At 32.0% G+C, this 14,913-nt stretch overlaps 2 protein-coding genes across 3 annotated transcripts in view; one reads left to right on the top strand and one right to left on the bottom strand.

Annotated features, from left to right (window-relative positions):
• LOC119830621 (trifunctional purine biosynthetic protein adenosine-3) overlaps nucleotides 1–9,989 on the bottom strand; it is a 23,430-nt gene extending 13,441 nt beyond the window's left edge. The window contains exons 1-5 of one of the 2 annotated variants that reach the window (XM_038353669.1): nucleotides 9,652–9,989; nucleotides 7,469–7,716; nucleotides 6,828–7,008; nucleotides 4,556–4,769; nucleotides 62–192 (exon numbers count right to left, since the gene is read on the bottom strand). In XM_038353669.1, the coding sequence (XP_038209597.1) occupies nucleotides 62–192; nucleotides 4,556–4,769; nucleotides 6,828–7,008; nucleotides 7,469–7,716; nucleotides 9,652–9,819 (942 nt within the window). In that variant the 5' untranslated portion in view covers nucleotides 9,820–9,989. The remainder of the gene's footprint in view (nucleotides 1–61; nucleotides 193–4,555; nucleotides 4,770–6,827; nucleotides 7,009–7,468; nucleotides 7,717–9,651) is intronic. The other variant, XM_038353670.1, reaches the window with a different exon arrangement.
• Nucleotides 9,990–12,322: 2,333 nt separating this feature from the next.
• LOC119830988 (mRNA-decapping enzyme 1A) lies at nucleotides 12,323–14,883 on the top strand. The gene has a single exon (XM_038354185.1). It carries the CDS (start codon nucleotides 12,406–12,408, stop codon nucleotides 13,684–13,686), a length of 1,281 nt encoding a protein of 426 aa, XP_038210113.1. The 5' UTR covers nucleotides 12,323–12,405; the 3' UTR covers nucleotides 13,687–14,883.
• The last annotated feature ends 30 nt before the right edge of the window (nucleotides 14,884–14,913 follow it).

Below are 14,913 nucleotides of genomic sequence, written 5' to 3'. Positions count from 1 at the left end.
TGATATTTTGTGTTTTACAATGTACTTCCTAAAGCTTCAATGAAAAACTCATTTGCCTTACCCTCATAATAGTATAGAGGTCAGAGTCCAGGAGCAACATGAGAACTTGGGTCTCCGGATCACCGAATCGACAGTTAAATTCTAGCGTCATTGGTCCCGACTTTGTGACCATCATACCTGCGTACAGCACACCTAGAAGAACAATTTTTCTAGCTTAGCTATCTTGTAACATGTTAGGCAATGGATGAAAAGTCGAAAATATTTTTGGAGTGCCATTTTGCTCGAAACAGGAAAATTATATTACCACTATTATACGGAAGAATGGATTTATACCTGATTTTGACACATTTTAAATGGACAGATTTGATTCAAACTTTGTCCACTTTTTATGGCGGGTATTACAATAATTTCAAGAGTATATCTTATTATCCTGATTTGTAACGCCTGCATTAAATCATTTTCTAAGAGCAAGTGAGTCAATTTAGTATAGTGTATGCTATATTTTCAACCATAAAATCGGTTTGTTGCGTCTCCTGAACTCCGATTGATTATATTATCTTTATTTAATTTTTCGTCTTCATCATATCACTTTGGTATATTGTGATTTCTTAAATATAACATGTGTTTTAAAGAACACATAACACGTGATATCCGTAGGTGAACCTTGACATTGCGTACCATTGACAACTGTATTACGCACTCAAATGTTTGCTTACATAAATAAATGAAGTCAGTCTATCTCAAAACAAGCCAGACGCAACTTTTTCAAACATTACCCTCATCTAATAAAAAGCCTTCAAATTTAAACTTTATGGCTTAGGTAATAGACCATATTATGCGATTTATTGAAATGTAATAAGATTGGTTGTTTGTCCATTGTTATCGTTGTTTATCGCTACTTTATTCATAATTAAGACATTGGTTATCAATATGAGATGTAATAAAATAAGTTATTTAATAGCTAGAATAGTTTTAAATTTTAATGGCACATACTGAGCCATATCTAAAAAACTATTAATCCATCTCAATGTTGAATAAGTTCATAATTACCTGAATATTTATTTACTAAATAAAATAAATTTAATCGGACGAATCTAATTATTTGTACGGCCATAAGTAAAAGTGGGCAAATGTAGATATGTTTTGTACTGTTACATTATAAAACGCGACATCACATAAAAAAAAAATGTTTTATAGATGGTAAAGAAAAAGTCCTTAAAGAATTTTTAAAAATGATCAATTTCGAATAATTCATTTATTGCATTAAAATAAAATTAGTTGCTGTGACGCATTTTCTTTATACAATAACAGCATCTTTGATCTTGCCTGCATCAATAGAATGTCTTGTACTATAGTTAATGTTTGTACTATATCTTCTACCGAGTTAGTTTTAGTATGACGTTGTTACTTCGAAACAAACTAAGCATTTCTCAAGTTCCAGATCTGACCTTTAACCTTCACTAGTTATCAACTAAACCTATTTGCAATATCACATATAAACAATCAGGGGCCAGAGGTTATTGACACGGACCACGGTGTAGTTATAGTATTTGACGTAAGTGTTTTGGAGTAGTTATCGAGAAGGGTGGTAGAAAAATAAATCTCAAGAATATGAATATATTATGTGATTTTTATAATATTACTTTTTTAGCCCTATACAAACGTAATGATCAACTAATCGTATGTTAATATAATATATTGTCTAAATCCATATTTTGTGTCATATATTCAATAAGTATATTCTTTGGAGTAATTTAAGGTTTTAATATAGGGAATGGGGATCTCTCGTAAAAAGGAAAATGGAACTGTTCAAAAAATATTTAATTTCCAAATAGGATCTTATTTAAGACGGCCAACTTTTTGAAAATTTGGAGACTTATATAGGAATTCTTTTCTATACAAGATTTTCCCACTAAAAAGAGGTCGTCAGGTTGTCAGATGCCTACAGACCTTTGAGAAAAGCGAACAAAGAAGCGCGTTTTTAAAAAAGCGTTAACAACATTTATCACTTGCACTTGATGCCCAAATGGACTGTTTTACTAATTATTTCAAAGCGGGATTGCATTCAGTATTACGGGGCGATTGGTCGCCTCAATCTTATTTTTCTCAGAAACGTTATATGAGAATATTTCAAAAATACTTCTTTCAAAAGACATCAATCGTAACACGTGTAAAACGAGGATCAGTGGTAGTTTTATAAACAAATCGATATTTACTTTGTGGTACATACACCGTCTGCTTCAGGATTGATGTGTAAGGGCAGCAACCTTTGATAAGGTATAATTACTACCCCGTGCCACAATTAGATTTTATTACCTCCTAGATTGCACATGACAAAGGGCTTTTAATTGCGTATTAAATTCACATGGTCACACGTGATATCTGTTTTGATTTGTTTTCGCTTCCTTATAGCGATGTTGACAAAATTTAAGTCAATGTGGATTTTTTATCAACAATTTGGTTACATAATAGATTTTTTTTATATGTCCATATTGGTAGGCGATAAACAATTATATACAGAATAATTAAAGACAAAAATCGGATGACGAAAGTTTAGGAAAACAATAAACGTGCACTATGAGTTTAGATAATCTTCCAATACAAGTCGACCTTAATATGATGCACGTATAATATGCTGGTGATATCATCTTTAGTAAACATTAGATAACCCCGGGAATGAAACTATTAACTTTTGCGAAAACACGCCCATTTTCTTAGGTTATATGGTGCTATGTTACACAAAGTAATATGTTACTTGATTATTCGAAAAACATCGCACTAAATAAATTGAGTATAGAAAGCAAAATGGAATTCTGCATTTTATTTCTATAATTAATTTATGAATTGTAATCCAACCAAATCTCTTCAACGACCATTATAAGGCATCGTTGTTTTTATGTATTGTGAACAAACTTTTTTTAATATAAAAACTAACTATCCGATTAATAACTATTCCACGGCACACAGTTGAAAGAAAAATTAGTTTCTTTAATGGCTAGCCTGTGACTCGCGTGGTAGAAAGTAGCATTTATACTAAGCCAGACTACAGTTTACCAATTTATAACAGAAATCATTCGTATTTCTAAGGTCTTATTTCAGACTAGCTCCTCCAACAGGTCTTTTACCGACTATGACATAAAAAAATGGGAAATGGGAATGAGTCCCATGGCAATTTTATGTCACTACGCGGGCGAAACCGCGGCTGGACAGTTGTTTCTATATAAAAATAGCTAAACTTGATTATAGAGCTCAGTGCCGATCTTATATAAGCCTCGATTCTACCTGCTTGGCCATTATTGGCAAACTAAGTCAGTATGATAGGAAATAACGTTGCATAAGATCTACGTTTTTTATATTATTCCTACGCATTGCATATGGTAGTCTGGAAGAGATCGCTACCTAACGATAAGACCGCCATTTGTATATGTTTTTCTTTTATTGTGTTCTTTCTAGATTTCTCTATCGCCTGTGTGTGCAATAAATTATTAAATAAATAAATAAAAATATTGAAGTACATGACTACATTAAAACTATTATAACATTATAATTGGGTTGTATCCAGGGGTTCAGACTTGGATACTCAATGGCTCTCCATTATATATAATATCTCTATATTACACTCCGACTTGTTTTAAAAATCGATTAAGGAAATATATACCGCTTCATCTCTTACAAGTGGCACAGGGACTTAAAAGACCCCAATTTATAAATTGAATTATAAATTAAAGAATAATTGTCCACGGCGACATAAGAATAAAAAATTTGTAAAATTTTAACGACTTTCGATAACCCGATTCGGGTTTCATTGTCTGGTGATAATATTGAAATGAAGCCCAGATGATAATACTTTTGCAATTACGTCATTCACATATTATCGAGTTTAAGGTTAAAGTAGTAGTTACTAGCCGATGCATAATTAAAATCGGCTTTAAAGCTATATAAAGCTATTCTTATATTAATCTTAAACATTCTCAATACATAGATTTTCTTCTTACATATTATTTAGGTATATTTAAGAAACGCTTTAGTGCACATGAAGACAAATAAAAACATTATATGATACAATTTATAAAGGCAACCTTGTCACTGTGCATTCTCTACCAGGCAATCACATGTTTCTTATAGTGTGTCCTTATTTATAATAGCGAAAAATTGTGTATGGTTCAATTCAACATCAAGATTACTTTGGGTTTAAGCCGGTTCAATTAATTACTACATATATCAGTTAATACGTAGGATCGTAATTCGTAAACAAACGCGTTGGACCGTGAATGGAAATCTCTAGAATTTTGTATAATGTTTTAAATAGATTAGAAAACTTATGTTTATGAGAAAAATTTAATCCTACATCAATATATATTTTATGAGTTGTTTCGCACAGGAAGTGTATTTAAAAAGTATGTTTAAGTATTACTGGATAATATATAAACGGGAAAATGTAAGTATAATATATATAGTAGTAGTATAAGTATAGTATTTTAATGATAGCAATTTAACCCCGAGCCATTTGTGGATTTAAGCAGTTTACCTGCCTGCCTGCCTTCGTCTTACTTACCTACATAATGGATGCCTTCAGCCTTCAACCCGTCCACGGCTCTCTGGAGCACCTGTTCCTTAACATCAGCCAACTGTTCCGGGGTGATTAGCGGACAGGGGCAGTACGCGCCCATGCCCCCAGTGTTGGGGCCTGTGTCCCCGTCCCCAATGCGCTTGTGATCTTGCGACGGGGGCATGAGGGATACTGTCTCCCCATCTGTGAAGGCTAGCACCTATCGAAGAATACATCAAAAATTATTAGGGAAAAAACAAACTAACTTCTAAAGTGTCAAAAGTCAAAAAGTAGATAGGACATGAACGAAGTGGCACAAAAAGAACAGTTTATTTTAATACACCTTTTTTGCGTAGTAAAATGTGACATAGATAACCCCTGGTCCCCGGGAAAGGAGCCGTGGGTTGTGACGGATTCCTATCGACTAAAACCCCACTACGTCCACAGGAATTTGAATACACCTAAAACTAAATTTAAGAACATGAAATCTAATCCTACTATCCTACTTCCCACTAATATTATAAATGCGAAAGTTTGTAAGGATGGGTGTGTGTTTGTTACTCTTTCACGGAAAACTACTGAACCGTTTGCAATGAAATTTGGTACATAGACAACTGGACAACAGGAATAACATATAGGCAACTTTTCATCCGCGAATCGGTGAAACCGCGGCGGCGCAGCTAGTATCTTAATATTTAAGCAAAGTTTGAACGATTTGTCACAAAAGGTCACATTTCGCAAGTAAATATTTCGTCAATTACGTTAAGTCGGTGGTGAACTTGTAAATATAATCCATCAATAATAAATAATTACACTTCAGTTCAGCATGCGTAACTGTCGTGATAGACCTAAAATATATTTCCAAATAAAACACAATCTAAAGCGTTAGCACGCTTGGTTGAACATAATTTCTTTCTAAATTAGATAGTCTTATTATATCATAACTTCAAGTGCGTTTATTTTCATCAATTTACGTTAGAACTCCTCAATTTCATTCATATTTACGTTTGATGGATAAACTTCCATCTACATTCGTTAACCATCGGTTGTTAAGCGATCACACCTATGCCATCCCCCAATCACTAGCCAAATTTCGTCACGAAAATTTACTATCTCTTAGTAACACACGTAAACAACAAAACAACGGTTTTTTTTACAATTAACTGTTATCTAATCGAGCCCCCAGTAAACGCACATATGATCGTCGACTTGACCCGTCTTATCGATATTATTTTCGTATGTTATTTGTAATCGAAGACGCCGTAACATCATCTGTTTTTAAGAAATACAGTTATTGCGAAGGAACCTAGGAAATCGATCATCAGGATAGCTTTTGCGAATGAACCGATGTAATTAATTTAGAGAAAGAAGGTTTTTAAAGGTTAGGTTAGGTTCAAAACAAAGGTGAAAGATTTTTAAATATCGCTACATTAATTCCTGAGATGATCCCCAGTCACAGATTCATAAACTTTACTTCTTTTTAATATTATACAGTATATATAGCATATAGATGATAGAAAGAAAAAAAAATTATTGAAAAATAAATCGTTACATAAACTAATTGATCACGGTGCAAGTTTAGCATACCGTAATTTATAGATATTTAACTTAATCGTACTGTGAAAATTCGATTTCAGGCTTAATGTAAAATATTTATAAAAAACTTTTTTTTTTCGTTTTAGTCATACGTCTAAGCTGTAGTCTTATTTTAATAGAATAATTAGATGTTCTTTTATTAAAAAAGTTATCATTATAAAAAAACATTGTTGTTATACGAATAATACACTAAGATCATTTTTATATTGTTTTACTCAAAGTTAAAATAAACGCACACGAATAAATTTCAATTGTTCAATTATAATTGCAGTTTAAACGGATGCGCGCGAAAACTCACATTCGATATACTAACTACATAAGTTTTTATCGTGTGTTTTACTGCCAAACTGGTCATACGTGAGTGTCGTAATGCTGTTGTAGTTATTGTATAGTTGTGTATTAATGTAATGTATTAGGAACAATACATAGCTAATTGGTAACAAGAATTATTTCGTATCATAGTTTAAATACTAAATACAATATTTTTTCTAATTTTGAATTCAAATTTCTCGACTTCCTTTCCTTTCTACGCCTTCAATTTATCACCAGTAAAAAATCAAGAAAAATGTAAAAAAAAAAATTACATCTTCATCATCATTCTTTTTTTTTGACATATTCACAAATCTGTCTATCAATTGATGCCGTACCTACTTACTAGGTACAGTAATAAAAAAAAACTTACAGAAACTTCATCTCCCTCCAGCACCTCTTCGATCACAACAGTTTGTCCTGCGCTACCATATTTAGCGTCTGTCATAATCTCATCAACAGCAGCACATGCCTCTTCCTTGCTTGATGCGACCACGACTCCCTTGCCAGCGGCCAAGCCTGATGCTTTTACCACCAGGGCTGGGAATGGTGCGCTAAAAAGAATTTATGCCAAATATTTTATTAAGCGTTAAATTCCTAGTAGTATAATAGATGTTACTATACATATAAACCTTCCTCTTTATTAACTCTATTTATAAAAACCCCATCAAAATCCGTTGTGTAGTTTTTAGAGATCTAAGCATACTACATACATAGGTACTCGGGAAGTACGTGTATGTACTCGTACGCGTGTACGCGGGAAGCGACTTTGCTTTATACTATGTAGTTATTTTTATAGTTATTTTATTTTCTGTAGCTAATTAAGTTAGAAATACATATCATATGAGTGATCAAATTATTATATTTTCCATTTTACTCAACTTTTCACATTGTACTATAGTTTTCTATAAGTATAAATTCATTACTATAAGCAAGATGGACCATTATCAGAATTTTATTGATCATTACCTAATTTATTCAAAAACTATCTAATAAACTTAGATTTGTACTCACTTATTGATAAAATTCTTAGCTGCTTCAGCATCTGTGAACGACTGATATCTTGCTGTTGGGATCTGGTATTTTGCCATAAACTTCTTTGCCCAGTCTTTGTTTGCCTCAATTTCAGCGCCAGATTTTGTTGGGCCGAAGCATTTGATGCCATATGATGATAGTGCATCTACTATCCCATCTGCTAAAGGATCTTCTGGGCCAACAATCACTAAATCGATGTTTTTTTGTTTGCACCATTCTGCTAATACCTAACAAGTGAAAAGAAAAAAGAAACATTCAAACCTATCAATAATTCATAAATGTATTATCTAATATGATTATTTAATATTATATTATATATATATATAAAATTCTCGTGTCACAATGTTAGTCTCTATACTCCTCCGAAACGGCTTGACCAATTCGTCTGAAATTTGGTAAGCATATTGGGTAGGTCTGAGAATCGGCTAACATCTATTTTTCATACCACTAAACGATAAGAGTAAGGCAGAACAGCGTTTGGCGGGTGCAGCTAGTTATATATAAAAATCAGTTGCGTAAGACTCGCTTAAACTCGAGAATGACTGTAGCGATTTTGATAATTTTGGTTTTGATGCGTTCATAATTGACCAGAGAAGGTTAAAAAAGAAAAAAAAATGGCGAAACACAACTATTTGGTGTTGCGAAGTTCGCCTAGTCAGCGAGTCTAAAGAATCGGTCAGATGCCTTTCGGACTCGCGATACTAAGGATTCCATACAAATTAGGTATAAAGCACTTGTAAAAAATATATCATTCATACAATATATGACCACTTAGACCACTAGTATTGTGATAAAGCCCTCCAATCAATTGAACCCTCTTTTTTAATTAAACTAATTTATAGTTTTGAGTTCTTCTGTGTAGAATTTTATTGAAGAATTAAATAAAAAAGTAATGAATATGACCATTGCTTAGTCTTGAAATGCATCATATCTGAATCTATTTACTGTCTGTCTAGATATCTGTCTATAAAATAAAAAAAACTGTCTTACTGTCACAATTCATGTCTAGTCATGTCTGGTGACAGACGGACAGACAGGGAAGTCCTTAGTTATTACTAAGGACTTCCCTGTCTGTCCGTCGGGTCTTCTTTTACCCTTTGCGTACAGAACTTGAAATAAATATTTTAGAAAGTTCATTTTTGAATTGTGGAATAGAAACAAAAGAAAAGAAAATTTATAAAAGAATTAGAATCATGATAAATAATAGTTGTATGAAAAGTGTGTGTAATATGTTAAATGGAAAACTAAACATGTATCTTTGGTAACAACTGGCTATGTAAAAGTGTGATATTAATTTTTTTTTATTTACTTAGAAAAGAAATGTATTAGATTAAATTTGTTCTAATCCTCACTAATTAATTCATAATATTGTTAAAAAATTATTTAATATTGCTATTGCATATCACAAGGAAGAAATGAATGAACATTTAATATTTACTTGTATTGTATAAAAGTTATAAATAATAAAGATACTCCTACATCATTTATTTCTTTGTTCTATATCAAATATATATTTTAATTACCTAGTAACAGTTTAGCATTGTTATCAACATAAAAGCATGAGGGCGAAGTTTATCAATAATTAGATGACAGTTTCATACAAGTATATTTCACTTCTTATTGGTATATTTATGTGATAAATAAAAGTAAACAATTTCTTTTTCTTTTTTGCTAACGGCACTGGATGAAGTAGTGACAAAAATGAAATAGATTTAAAAAAATATATTTATTTCCATATTCTTTTTATTGTGTGAATGTACTTCAATAGTTTATTCATTGATGTTTTTTTATTACTCTGAAGCACAAATGTAAATATATCAAATAATTATTTAGAAATGCCCATTGATTTAATGTTTTTTTCTTTTTGATTTTATTTCATTTCATTGATACTTTTAGCTCATACTACTTGTTTCCATTTAATAACACTTCTTATATTTATACAATGTATTTATTTAAATTTCCTATAAATAATTATGGCGAATATTAAATCCAAATAAAAAATATATACAGAATAAATACAAGAATGATAGTACTAATAAAATTTTCTAAAAGGATACTAACCAGTGGGGTATTTATTAAAATATTGTATAAAAAATGATGTAAATAATGCCTCAGGAACAAAAAATTAACTTATAAGAATTATAATTCCTATTGGAACTTACGGGATAGTCTTTTATGTTTATATCGACGCTTTCAACTTTGACAATAGACGAAATGCCGACGCTGCCTGGAGCACAGAATATTTGTTTGACTAGCGGAGAATCGGCTAACTTCCAACACAAGGCATGCTCTCGACCTCCACTTCCAATGACCAAAACATTTTTAGACATATTTAATTGTGTTGAATAATTTTATTTTGCTTGTATTTCACTTTGCCTTAATATGTCTGCATTAATTAATACTTGCGTGACTTTCTATGATTAATAAAGTTCGAAAACTAAACTTAAAAACAAGTTTGAAAAAGTTAGGCACTACCAATCACAACACACGTTAACTATAAAATGACATTTCCCCTCATCATATTTTGACGTTAGTGTTTCGATACATGAATTGATTGTAATTTATAAATAGTTTACGCAAGACAATAAACATAAAATTGATAACAGCAGATTTAACTCTAATAAGAACCGGCGTCTTTACTTATACATATTGAAACGTAAATTTAAGTGATTTTTGTACTATACATTTGCTATACATGGTATTAAAAAAATTTTTATAAAGTAATAACTAAAAACAAAATATATACATCATATTTAACTGTTTATGCATTAATAAGAGGGGTGATAATTAAAGGTGATAATTAAACTTTCATATTCCCAAATTAACCTAATGTAGAAATATGATATGGTAACCTTACCCTAGGCTATAAGTTATAATCTTCTTTATCGTAAGCTGGTGCAGAGATTAGCCTAGACAAATAGAACAATAGGTTAGAAAAAAATGAAAAAATAATTATTACGGGAACAAAAACATCACTTGTTATTATTACTTATTTTTTTTTAAATAATAATACTTAACAAACATTATGAAACAAGACAACAACATAAAGCTTAGGAGTTTGTTAGTTTGAAAGCGCTAATCTCAGGCTGATATAATAATAGGACCGATATCAAAAAATCTTTTACCGTTAGATATGTACATTGATACGGGACAAAGAGTAGTATACGGGATTTATCAGTGCTATGAGGCTTTATTTCTATCACTAGTAAGATATTATGGGTTGATGCCATGGAGGTATGAAAAAAGATTATCGATAAAATGATGTGCCTACATTTATAATTTATTTCCAATTATAGCTATAATGTTGCAACAATCTATAATGCCACCAAAAACCCTAAATAATATTTTATCAACACGTCTGAGGCTACTGATAAAATTATACTTAAAATAAAATATGTTTTTAGATTAACTATTTACCCGAAAGCTTTAGAAGAACATTAGCCACGATAGTCAGAATTTAGTAAAATGACTAAAAATGCATAAAAACCCTATTGTAACTTAAATAAATTTCCACATGTAATTAAAAAACCCCATGGGATTTTTAAACGAGCAAAACTTACTTTTTAATGCGGATCTACTCGGCACTAGCTTAGTATGCACAAGCATAAAGTTTTTAGCTTTATAGCATTCCAATGCTTTCTACATGAGAAATTTGTTAAGAATTGAAAAAAAATCTCACTTTGCGATCTATATATATATATCTATACTAGCTGCACCCGGCAAACGCTGTTCTGCCTTACTCTTATTGTTTAGTGGTATGAAAAATAGATGTTAGCCGATTCTCAGACCTACCCAATATGCTTACCAAATTTCAGAGGAATCGGTCAAGCCGTTTCGGAGGAGTATAGAGACTAACATTGTGACACGAGAATTTTATATATAAGATAAATCTAATTGCACAAACATGTTTGTATGGACATAAGAATGCGCAATAAGCACGTTTGTACCTACGGTCTTCTTTTTACTTTATTTGTTAATAGGTCAGCCCATGACCGTGCTTTCGTCACTTGATAAGTTGAGATGTGGCCTAAGGTGGAGCGTGCTTGTCTAGAAGGTACCCGTTCGTCCTTCGCCCATGAACATTTGGAGAGGCGTAAAGTCGATTGTAGACCTTATGCCTCCCACAAATGGATTGCCGACTTCAAATTGGGATTAAGATAGGATTGACGAAAGGAATAAAAGAAAAGACTGGGAAGGGTAAGGGAAAGGATATAGGCCTCCGCCTCCCCCACTCACCAAACGAAACACAGCAGTATGCTATTTCACGCCGGTCTTTTGTGCTTCCCCGGTGCGAGCTGGCCCAATTCGTGCCTAAGCGTGCTCGACTACCACTTACAGATACTCTTCTCATGAAGACCTCCATATTGAACGGTACAGTTGAATTAAAGACAGTTGATAAAGATAGATGAAAATTTACACTTTTTTTGAGTAAAAATGGGTGAGTTACTTAAATTTTTTAAGCATTTTATACGTGGATTTATTCATTTATACAAGTTTTATCTGCCGTTTGAAAAATAAAATCGAAAGAGTATTTCTTACCCTTTAATATTAAATCTTTTGTACAATTACATATTTTAATTTTTTTACCATACGAATATTTAACTGCTTACATAGGTCATTATTACACAAATAAATGTAAGACGTACTTAGTTTATAAAATTAAAATTACACTTAATTGACTATTATCGTAATAGTTATTTAATTTATAGAAAGAAAAGTTAAAATATTATTCTATTTTGATATTTAGCAAGATGAATAATCTTTTTAAAATTAACCGATTATTAACAGAAATCGTAAAATTATTTATATGCATCACTATGACAAATATGGCGAGTTAATTTGTTCTTGTCATTTTTCTGTGATGGTGATGCTTGTTCGTTGCGTAGTTAAACTTACAATTATTAGTTCTTATTAAAATGGCTGACACAGGGCTTCGTATGAATTTCGCCGCACTCAAAAGAGCGGATCCATATGCAAGGGAAATAATTGACAGTGCAACGCATGTCGCACTCTATACATTTGAAGAAAACGAATGGGAAAAAACCAACATTGAAGGTGCTTTGTTTGTGTACAGTAGAAATGGAGAGCCGTATCACAGTTTAGTTATAATGAACAGATTAAATACTAATAACTTAATCGAGCCGGTATCGAAAGGTATTGAATTGCAATTGAAAGAACCTTTTTTATTATACAGAAACGCAAAATGTCGAATTTATGGTATATGGTTTTACGATAAAGATGAGTGTGTAAGAGTTGCGACGAAACTAAATTCATTAGTAAAAGATTCTATGAAAGGTCCGAATGATATTCCTCAAACACCAGTGTACAGCGCTCCAGCGAAATCTAGCGCTCCCGTTGACATATTCAGTATGTTAAGTAAGGCACAAGACGACTTCAATTCTAACAAAGGAATGGCGTCAAACAAAACTGATTTGACCCCATCGCGAGCCCCGGATATGGCATCACAAAGCGTTATGGACTTTTTCGCTAAAGCCGGCAGTGGCGCTGCAGCTCAAATGCCGGCAGTTTCCTCATTGCCTTCACCTGGTATATTTGGTCCACGACCGAGTGACGCGCGCGAGGCACCGTTGTTACTCCAGAGATTGATGAGTAATCCCGCTCATTCTGTGGAACATATTGAAAAGCAGCAAAGATCTGTTACACCTCAAGATGCACATTCTACTAATGGTAATATATCCATTGATCCAGTGATGTGTCAGAATAGTGCTTTCCAAATGAAATCAACTCCCATTGATAAGCAAAATCAACAGAGGATACCAAACTTGAAGAATGTGCATCAAATTGAAGGTGATATGAATGGCCCTAACCCTTTAGAAAACGAGTTAAACTTAATGCATATTTCTTCACCAAAACCATCATCCCCGCTGGCATCTTACCTGAGCCAGTCACAAGATATTGGTCATGCTGCTAATTCTTATAATGGTGGTAAATTGGAGGATTTAGGGTTAACTCCAATAATGAATTCATTCCCTAACCAGCCAAAACCAGCATTGATGCCACCAACAATGTTTACAGCAACCCCAGGTTGTGAAATTCAGTCTACTCCAGAGCCTTTGACTAGGAATCAACTTCTTCAAGCTTTCAATTATCTACTCAAACATGATGCTGACTTTGTAAATAAGCTTCATGAAGCATATGTGAAGTCTTTCTCAGAAAAAGCTTTCTCTGTTTCATAAAAAATATCTTCTGTTGACTATGCCACTGACATTGTCAGGATACATGTACAGCTCTAACTTAAATATGAAATCCTCCAAAATGTTGTGTAGATCCCATAGAGTCTTAGTAAATGGTTTGAACTGAATACTTTTGAATAAGTTTTAAACCTTTGATTGTGTCATGAAATCTGTACAGAGAATTAATATTAGCGACTCAATATTTGGACAAGTCACATAATTGATGATTGAAACTTATTTGTGATATTATCATTGGCTTTATAATGTTATTTTCATTTATTGCAGAAAATGCAGTGTTTTCAAATGCCTATGTAGTATGTATACTCTTTGCTTTGTTGTAAGTTGTAAAGTTTCCAAGGTGCTTTTTATTGTTACATCAGCATTGAGTATTGTATAATATTATTCACAAACATCTTCATTTAATAGGTTATTTGTTGATCTGTTTGATCAATTCAATTGAACCCTGCATTGGACTGCAGTATTTATTATTTGAAACAATTTATTGCCTACTTAGCTTAGAGATTTCATTGCAATATTTATGGTTAATTAACAATTGTGTGACATATTTCTAAAGATACAGTAAAGTATTTAAGGACTTATGCAATGATTTTTGAGAATTAAGGACATCTTTTTGACATTGGACATTGTATTTTTTATGAGGACTGCAAACAATTTGTTTTTATTTTTTATTTTCATGTTTCGACATTTCTGCAACATAGGTTATGTTATACCATGTGAGGAATAAAGGATTGTCTATTAAAATTCTTGTTCTTTACATTTTTAAAGATAGAATGGTATTCTATCATGCTGGCAACATTGTAATGGGAATACTTTCCTAAGTTTTTAGGTGTAAAATGTAAATCTTTGAATAAATTTAAACCTTGTTAAAATATGAATTGGAAATTGACTGAGCAAATTGTGCCCATTATTGTTACGAAAAGGAGCGTCTATAAAAATTTAATTTATTTTGTGGATAAATTGATAATACTTAAACTATTAAAAAAAAATAGGGAGAAAACCTCAATACAAAACCAATCATAAAACTTGTGTACTTGCCCATAATAGTTGAATTTATCTGTATAAAACATTTCTCCTTTCGTTTTTATCTATTTGTTTTTATAAACGCTCTTAATAAAATTAAATGTTAAAAGTTTTTGAAGACAAATCGAAACTGCAGTCTCAAATTAAATAGTTCTGAAGCATACCTGTATTTTATTCTCAGTGACCCTT

This window comes from Zerene cesonia, chromosome 12 (assembly GCF_012273895.1).
Source record: "Zerene cesonia ecotype Mississippi chromosome 12, Zerene_cesonia_1.1, whole genome shotgun sequence".
Classification (NCBI taxonomy): Eukaryota; Metazoa; Arthropoda; class Insecta; order Lepidoptera; family Pieridae; genus Zerene; species Zerene cesonia.
This window is presented reverse-complemented; position numbering and strand designations above follow the sequence as displayed.